This window comes from Sinocyclocheilus rhinocerous, unplaced genomic scaffold (assembly GCF_001515625.1).
Source record: "Sinocyclocheilus rhinocerous isolate Xijiao unplaced genomic scaffold, SAMN03320098_v1.1 scaffold1243, whole genome shotgun sequence".
NCBI classification, from domain to species: domain Eukaryota; kingdom Metazoa; phylum Chordata; class Actinopteri; order Cypriniformes; family Cyprinidae; genus Sinocyclocheilus; species Sinocyclocheilus rhinocerous.
Genome location: NW_015626033.1, coordinates 1897313 through 1906120, shown reverse-complemented (window position 1 = coordinate 1906120; position 8808 = coordinate 1897313). Strand labels below are relative to the sequence as shown.

At 35.2% G+C, this 8808-nt stretch overlaps 1 protein-coding gene across 4 annotated transcripts in view; it reads right to left on the bottom strand.

Moving 5' to 3' along the window:
- Positions 1-6690, bottom strand: part of cdhr1a (cadherin-related family member 1a) — a 14077-nt gene extending 7387 nt beyond the window's left edge. The window contains exons 1-14 of one of the 4 annotated variants that reach the window (XM_016511495.1): positions 6506-6690; positions 6342-6347; positions 5906-6001; positions 5470-5615; positions 5335-5385; positions 5158-5250; positions 4905-4991; positions 4659-4778; positions 4358-4501; positions 3340-3418; positions 3105-3229; positions 2612-2815; positions 1473-1625; positions 885-1049 (exon numbers count right to left, since the gene is read on the bottom strand). In XM_016511495.1, the coding sequence (XP_016366981.1) occupies positions 885-1049; positions 1473-1625; positions 2612-2815; positions 3105-3229; positions 3340-3418; positions 4358-4501; positions 4659-4778; positions 4905-4991; positions 5158-5250; positions 5335-5385; positions 5470-5615; positions 5906-6001; positions 6342-6347; positions 6506-6566 (1530 nt within the window). In that variant the 5' untranslated portion in view covers positions 6567-6690. The remainder of the gene's footprint in view (positions 1-884; positions 1050-1472; positions 1626-2611; positions 2816-3104; positions 3230-3339; positions 3419-4357; positions 4502-4658; positions 4779-4904; positions 4992-5157; positions 5251-5334; positions 5386-5469; positions 5616-5905; positions 6002-6341; positions 6348-6505) is intronic. The other 3 variants (XM_016511471.1, XM_016511488.1, XM_016511478.1) reach the window with 3 other exon arrangements.
- Between the last annotated feature and the right edge of the window lie 2118 nt (positions 6691-8808).

The following is an 8808-nucleotide window of genomic DNA, read 5'->3' as shown; positions in this document are numbered from 1 at the left end:
AAAGACATTATATATATATATATATATATATATATATATATATATATAAAATAAATGCTGTTCTTTTTAAACTATCTATTAATTAAAGAATATATATTATGGTTTCCACCAGCAGCACAGCTGTTTTCAACTGTGATAATAAGAACTACAGAATGAATTTCTGAAGGATCATGTGATAAAATAAAATGTATATATATATATAACATTTATAATAATTAATTTATATAATTTATTAATCTATTCTTAACAAATATTTTGAACAGTAGTGCTTTTTATCCATTAAGGCCTTCTATTGTTTTTAGACAGGTGATAAAAATACATTCACTATAATGTGTTTGTTCATATAAAATGAAAATAAAAAAGACATTTTACCATGATAAGTATCATACTGTAAATTTGTAGTAAAAAAAAAAAAAAACTATTCCCATTTTGTTCAGGATTTTTGTGTTTTTTCAAATAAAATGAAAATAAAAAAAACATTTTACCATGATAAGTATCATACTGTAAATTTGTAGTAAAAAAAAAAAAAAAACTATTCCCATTTTGTTCAGTATTTTGGCACAAAAAGAGATGTGATGTTATTGCCACCTGAATGCTATAATGATATGACCACATCATGATATTTTTTTTCTATTATATCTCAAATCTGGGGTTTTAGTGTTACACAACTGAATGAAAATGATAGACATCTGGCAGCTTACTACGTAATAGACTGTTTAACAAGCATTCACATACTGAGCATGATTTTGGATTCTGATCCAACCCCTCAAATGTTATATTTAGATTAATAATGCGTCTTTTTTCCGTAACAGAGAACAGTCTGGAGAGGATGACAAACATGTTAATCTTTTTTGCTTATAAAATCTATAGTGTTCTGTACTCACTGTCACAGACACAACACTGGATCCTCCGGGTGAATTTTCTGGAATCCGGGCGATGTAAAAATCAGAGGAGAATTTGGGAGCATTATCATTGGTGTCTAGCAGATGAATGATTATGTCTGCCGTGGCACTGAATCTCTCAGGGGTGTCAATCTCTATAGCGAGGAGCTGGAAACAATAAGCATAATATATTTCTACTACTGGTAACATATTACTGAACACTGATTAATACTTCTAAATGTATAACTGTGTTGGGTCATTCTCAGGCCATTTGTGTCTTATTTGTGTCCCTATACATGATTAAGGAAATTATTTTAAATATTTAATTTCGGTAAACTTCAGTTATCATTTGATGCCAATTTTCATGTTCATATTGCCATTACATTTTAACAAAAAAAAGATAAGATGTAGATGCAGAAGATTTCTAAGACCCTATGAAATTCTGCATTTTATTGCACTTTAAAGTCAATTAAAGCATAAAATCCACTGTTTCCTTGAAACATGCATGTCTGTATTACATAGCATACACAACACATTTCTTGGTTCATTATTTGTCCATGCACTCAGGATTCTACTCAAAATTCTATTTACCTTAAATGTCAAGAATTGTGATTTCTCAAAATCCATTGCAGCAGAATCCTCTACCAGGACGGTGACTTGGGCTTCATTCAGGACGGTTTGAGGGACCACTCGTAACATGCGGCCTGGGCCCACCAGTCTGAGGTGAAATTTTGCATTTGATCCCTGAAGTCGCACAGTATAAACACAAAACTCTCATGCAGGGCTAATATAGAGAACTATTAAGAATACTGAATTGGCATGAGTCAAAACTATTTTAAATGAATGGCAAACAATGACTGTTAGGATGATCAGGATAACATCATCATTTCGGCAGTTGTGCTCACTCATGTGATCTTATTGCGAGTAATGAATTCTGCATCTCAATGTGACTAAATGCTGAATAAATAAAGAGTTCTGGCATGAAACTCTAGATGGCGCAGTCCGATAGGTCTAACTCAATCTCAATCATTATCACATGGCACAGCTGATTGGTTCTCTTCTGTATCGGTAGCAAATGAGCTCACTGCTCAACATTCAAATATATGACTAGTGCTTGCCGTAGCAGCTGCAGCTTGCTTCAGAAACCCTCCACCTTCCCCAGCTCCACCTGTATAGATCTGCTACAAGGTCATGTATGCTATATGGGTTTATTTCATGTATGTTATATTTGCAGCAGCAATATTTCTTACATGCTCACAGCAGCATGTTGTGGATGTATTGGCAGTAGCAAGTCTCGTTACTTGCTCTGCCGCAGCAACAGCAGCGTATCAGATCTATTCCGCCAAGACCAAATACATTACCATTACCATGCCAATCCCTCCGAGAGTTGTCATGACAGAACTAAAAATATTGCATAATATGACAAAAGCTTAAAAGGGATCGACTGCTTGTTTGGGTGCCATCCTGTCGTTTATGTAACATAAATGACAATGTTTATTACAACTGAACCCTGCTCATGGAAGTAATACAATAAACTAATGGCGCCTTGTTGATTTTAAATAATGGTTGATCTGTACTACAAAATTACTGCAACTCAATCAAGCTTTTATTAAATTATCTTAAAACAAGGAACAGATAGCCAGATTTTCTTTCTAATGTTTATAAAGCTGCATGCACTAATTTTAGCTATGACAAGCCTGTAACCTACTGCTAAAAAAAATTCTACACACCTGGTCGGAGTCATTGACTGTAATTTTCAAGCCCCTCAGGAACTCTCCCTCTGGAGGATGTTCATACATAGTTAACTCAAACACGTTCTGTGGTCCATTTTCTCCAAAGAATGTGGGTGGATGGTTGTTCAGATCCACTACCCGAATGGTCACTATGGTGACTGCAAAGTCCAAGCGTTTTCCTTCTGGACTGACCTCTGAAGCCTGAAAAATTAAGACTGTTGATTATTTATAACTAATTCTAAATTAAATTATACTAAGCAACAGTTTCCATGTTATGCCATGTTATATTAATTGGCTTGACATACTCTTGTAATGAGGATGCACATGTTTTAGATAGCTACAGTAAATAGCATTGACAGAGATAGATTTTAGTAATTGGCTTATTCCTGAAACTGGCTTACGCTCTGTCTCAAGTCAGAGATCAGGGGGACAGCAATGTCTAGTAACCAAACATATGATGCCAGATAAAAACAGAAGCTGGAGATTTTACCTTGACTTTAATATTAAAGATTTCTCTCCTCAGTTCTGCGGGGTACACCTTCAGAGTGATACATCCACTGGTTTTATTGATGGCAAAAACCCCATCTGCTCCTGAATCAATAGGTTGAGAATTTGCTGACGTTTTGACCAGTGGTGTGGAATTGAAACATCAAAATGAAATTTCTTTCCAGCCATCTAAAGATGTGCAAAACAAATGCATTTTCATATAAACCAATAATACATACCAGATTCTACTGAATATATGATTGGATTTGGATTATCCATGTCTCCATCTTTGGCAAAAACTGTAAATATCTCAGATCCCTGTAGACAAAATGAGATCTTAGACAAGGAGCAGTAACGTTTGCATAGTTTGATTTTTGGCAAAACCTTAATCTGAACCTGAATCTCAAAAAGTGATAGGGTAACATTAGCAAATAGTTAATAAGAAGATATTTGAATGTATTCTAGAAAACATCTGTAATTTTTCTTGATATTTGGTAGGGGATAAGCTATCCTGTCCTTGCAGTATGTGTGCAATAGCACAGTATAGTCTTTTCCAGCTGATTTAAAGGGTTAGTTCACCCAAAAATGAAAATTAGCCCTGGATTTGCTTTTTATTTAACTTCTTTTGGACTGATGCATGCAACACCCGCTGAGTGACATTAAACAGCTTGAAAGATCAAAGACAATTTTTAATATAACTCCGACTGGATTCGTCTGAAAGAAGAAAGTCATATACACCTAGGATGACTTGAGGGTGAGTAATTTATGGGCTAATTTATCATTTTTGGGTGAACTAACCCTTTTAGCTGCATGCTGCTCAGATAGAATGGGACATCTGTGCCGCTCCACAAATATTTTAGCAAGTTCAAACTGTAATGTGGACAACCTCTACGTCTACTTTTATTCAGCAAGAATTGACAAAAACTGACAGTAAATACACTTATGTTACAAAAGATTTCTATTTCAAATAAACGCTGGTCAAACATTGAAAATAATAAGACATGTTTCTTAAGCACCAAATCAGCATGTTAGAATGATTTCTGAAGACTGGAGTAATGGCTGCTTAAAATTCAGCCTTGCATAACAAGATTAAATTACATTTTAGATATTTAAATTTAAATTAGATACTTAAAATAGATATTTTAATACACAATACTCCTGTTTCACTGTATTTGTAAATGACACATACATGAACATTTATGTTTGAGTAGTTAATCACGTTAAATCATTCTGAAGTGTGCTACGATGGATACTCACAGGCGAGGAGACCTCATAGACATAACCAAAGTAAGGAGTCCCAACAAACACAGGGGGAGTGTCTTGAGTGTCAATCACATTTATTGTCAAAGTGGCAGATGATGACATCACTTGTTGCTTGCCCTTGTAAATGCCACCTCCATCCTGAAAATAAAAGTTACTGTTATTTCCTATTTCATTAGGAGGCAAGAAATAATAATAGCCTTAGCATTAAAATGAAGATCAGTTGGAAATGTGCGCTGGAAATTAAAAACTAAGCTTGAACTGGTAAAATAAGGAGAACGAAATCACGCTGTCTCACCTTTGCCACCACAGTGATGAAATGTGTGCGGGATTTCTCATAATCGAGGGTTTCACCTGGTTTTATCCGCAGCACGCCACTATGGTGGTCAATGGCAAATTTTGTGCTCGGTTCACTGCTCTGGATTTAAGAACAAACAGAGATTCTAATGAAACTCTGCATAAGGGAGGCAAAAGAAAAAAGATATACTCTGCTTTCATGACCTTTATTTCAGATTTGATCTCTCAACCTGATGCCAGATGTTACCTGGAGGAAGTAAGTGACTGATCCCCCTGAGCCGGCGTCTCTGTCCACTGCCTGCACTTTGTAGATGCTACTCCCAGATGTAGTGTTCTGTGCACACACACATATACAGTTTTCAAACACGCCTGTTTATACAGATCACATTCAAATCAAAACCATTTTTGATGGCCAGGTAGTTTCAAAAACATATTTTATGGAACCTAAACGATGTAATAAAGTATAATTGAAAAAAAAAAAGAGAGACATAATTCCTCACCTCTGGCACATCTACAAAGGAAGGCATGTTCTGTGGAAACTGTGGTCTCTCATCATTGGCATCCATGACAAAAACTGAAACCTTTTCAGCTACCTGACATCACACAAGAGCATTAAAAAGATCTATACAAAACTCACAACATACACCGGATAAGACTCATAAATCAACAATGCTTACTTTATTAAGGCCATCTGAGATACTGACAAAGACTTCAATCTCATCTTGTGCCTGTGAAAATAAAAAGATGTACTGTATAGTAGCATCACTGTAGTATTCTCAGCACATTTAAAACATTACACATTAGAAATTTACCTCTCTGTCGAGTTCCTCTATTAGAGTTACTGTTCCAGATTTGGGATGAACACGAAAATATTCTTTGGATTCGGCTTCAAAGGTCATTCCATACTTTACAGGCTGGCCTTCTGGGTCGGTTCCATTAAGAACATATATCTGTGTTCCTGTAATTTACATTTGAAAGTAGTTATTTCTGTGCTTTTATAATGTACACCAGTCAAAACGACCTCTACAGCAGCGGTTCTCAATTAGGGGCCTGGGGCCCCAAAAGGGGGCCTCAAGAAGATGTAAAATAATCTACAATAACCTTAAACTATTGGATGGTCATCGGGCCTTTGAATATACCACAATCAACAACAAAAGTCAAAGGGCAAAATACTGATAATGTTAATACTGTTTACACCTAGCCAGAGTGATATTAATATAATCAGATGGTACAAAAATTTTACCGTACCTTTTGGCGTATCCTCTGAGAGATTTAACAGTGCCATATTACCGTTGTTACTGTTAGGCCCATTATCATAGAAATAGGGTGCGTAGTCAGTCTGTGCTGTAAACAACAATGAGATATCACACTAAAATACCTCAATTAACAGTGTAACATAACCAGACTTATAAGGACAAGACATCATGTGCCTACAACAACTGTACCTATTACAATATTTGACATTTATCTGTCACAAGGTTGAACACACATGGCATAATGTAATAATACTAATGACTGTCTCTATCTACTTGTCTAGGATTACAGGTGTCTTATGTCATACACGCTTCAATATCCCCTGGTTTATCAAAGGTATTTCACTATATAAATTCATTTATGAAATGAATTTGTATCTAAATGTAGATTTAGAGTTAGTTTTCTTTCAGGGAAGTCTCTATTTGCTCACCTCCTACTGCCAGTCAGAAATAAAGGTGATGCAAATGAGACAAAAAGACCAAAGAAGTAGATTTCAAGATTATTTACATTAGTCAACAGTGTAACACAATCAAGTAAAGGAATGTTTAATCGCCTGAGCCACATCCGTATTCAAAGATGCTGATGAATACATACCAAAGCAGAAATGTGCTAGCAGAAGAACGGATGAAAACGGCATTTCCAAATCATTCTTCATCCTAATAAAGCAAAGCAGTTACAGCAGGCCAGACAGCACACTAGTGAAGAGAGCTACGGCAGTGTCCTTCTTAGGGTGTTTATTTCAGATTGAGGAGAGCTAAGGCAGGTGCTAAGAGTCTAATCCAATGACACGCCTTAACCCTTGAGCACATTTTTAGAAGCCCATTTTTGCAGCACACCAACTAATGGCCACTAGAGGGGTTCACGAGTAGCACACCTGACCTGATATGACAGGTTAGAGTCTCTTCTTAGTTATAGTATTACTGAAATCCCACTTTCGGAATGCTGGAGCTCTGTCACAAAGGAACAATCACCAATGAATACTGAAGAAATATTATGAAAATAGTCACCCAATTTTTAGAGTAAAACTTAAATTATCTTCTAAATTATCAGACATTTTACAGGCCTTTTAGCAGATGAATCGTCTTAATCTCTTTGACAATCCAGTTTATATTACAGAGCACGTTCAGGTCACATTTAAAACAAAGTTATGTAATCTCATACTCATCAGCATTAGCAAATACCTCGATCTCACTCTTTCACGACCTTTATCATTACAGCTTTTTAACATTAAATCATGCTCAGAGTTGAAGTTTAATGCTCAACAAAATCTTTTACAGTCAGGTTCTACAGTTTCTCCAGGTCAAGAGCTAATGTGGATGATTTAGTAGAAAACATTAGAATGAAGAAAAAAATATGTATATGCATAAATATAGCGTTCAAAACTACAAATTAAAAAATTCTATCAAATAAATAAGGATGGATGAAAGTGTATTACTGACTTCAAAAACGATCACACTGCAAATTCTAATGACGTTTCAAAATCCAGTTGCCATATAGAATTAAAACTGTTTTCGTATTACTTTTTGCTCAGATGAGCAGCTGTGTGGATCAGAAAAGGAAACACCTGCCAATTTACCTTCATCTACATTTGTGAGTGTGGCTTTACTTTCAGGTTTAATTTGTTTGGAGCAGGCAGATGGCAGGCAAGCAGATTAACCTACAATAATCCTTCATCATCGTGTAGTGCTCAGGGCCAGTCTACAGGGACACACAAGCTAGAAGTGTCTCTGCATGTAAACCACAGAAAACATTGGACTCTGGCAGATCAGGATATATCGATTACCTTATATGACTGTGAAAATGTTGCCTTGATAATGCTCATGATTACCACTCAGGGAACCATGGTTACATAAGTAACCCGAGACGATTTGTTGCAAAGCTCTTGCTTTTTCTATATAATGAAATAATAAAGAATTATGATCATTTTGATAAATAATATTTAAAAACATGAAACTGTTTGCATTTCTGTTTGGTTTTACAATCAGAGGGGAAAAGAAAAGTAGGTCAAAAAACCAGTTTATCGTAAGATTAACCCTGGAAATTTCTTGTATATTGTGATCATGTGCGTCAGTCATACATCAGCAGCATGGATTATATGGAAAAAAATAGAAACCCTGAATGACAGACAGATTTGCCATTTATGCAAAATATTATCATCTTCTTAAATCTGTTTCTGACGTGACTATAAAAGGTCTTAGATATCGCTTTTATTGTGATAATCCTGGCATGGGCTAAAATGGGACATGAACAAAGTTTACAATGGAAAGAAACCTCAAATGGCATTCTGGGTCTGTTATAGTGATTTTCAATTATAACAGCACTATTTTACACTAAATAAACAACAAATTCAGATTCCTACAGTAAATAACATGTACACAACTCAATATTTATAAAATTTCAGAATTCATGTCCAATGCATGTGTGGCTAAATTGGGACCAACTATTTGGAAAATTAACTAAAATTTAATAATTGAACTTAATTTAACTATTGAAATCCCAGTTTCAATATTAATGTGTAACTATTAAATATATAAAGATCTGAAATCTTCAATCCACATGTTTGAATGTACTTCTAGGATTACAAATAAGCTTTGGATTGGATGCAATGTCTGGGTCATCAACATATTAGGGTCATTTTAATCTTGCAAACTTTAGTTCATCTGAAAATGTATGATGTATTCTAGCTCAGAGTTTAAGCTTTTACATGGTTTTCCAACCCAGTATTTTGATAACACCCAGCTTGGCAGTAGCTATTACCTAGTATAGCCTTTATGCTACAACTGCAGTATAATTTGACTATTCGACAACAAAAGCGATGGGAATGTGAATTTCATGTCAATATTTTATGTCACTGTACTTTGTTAAAAATTGTAGATCGTTTACATCAATGTAAGTCA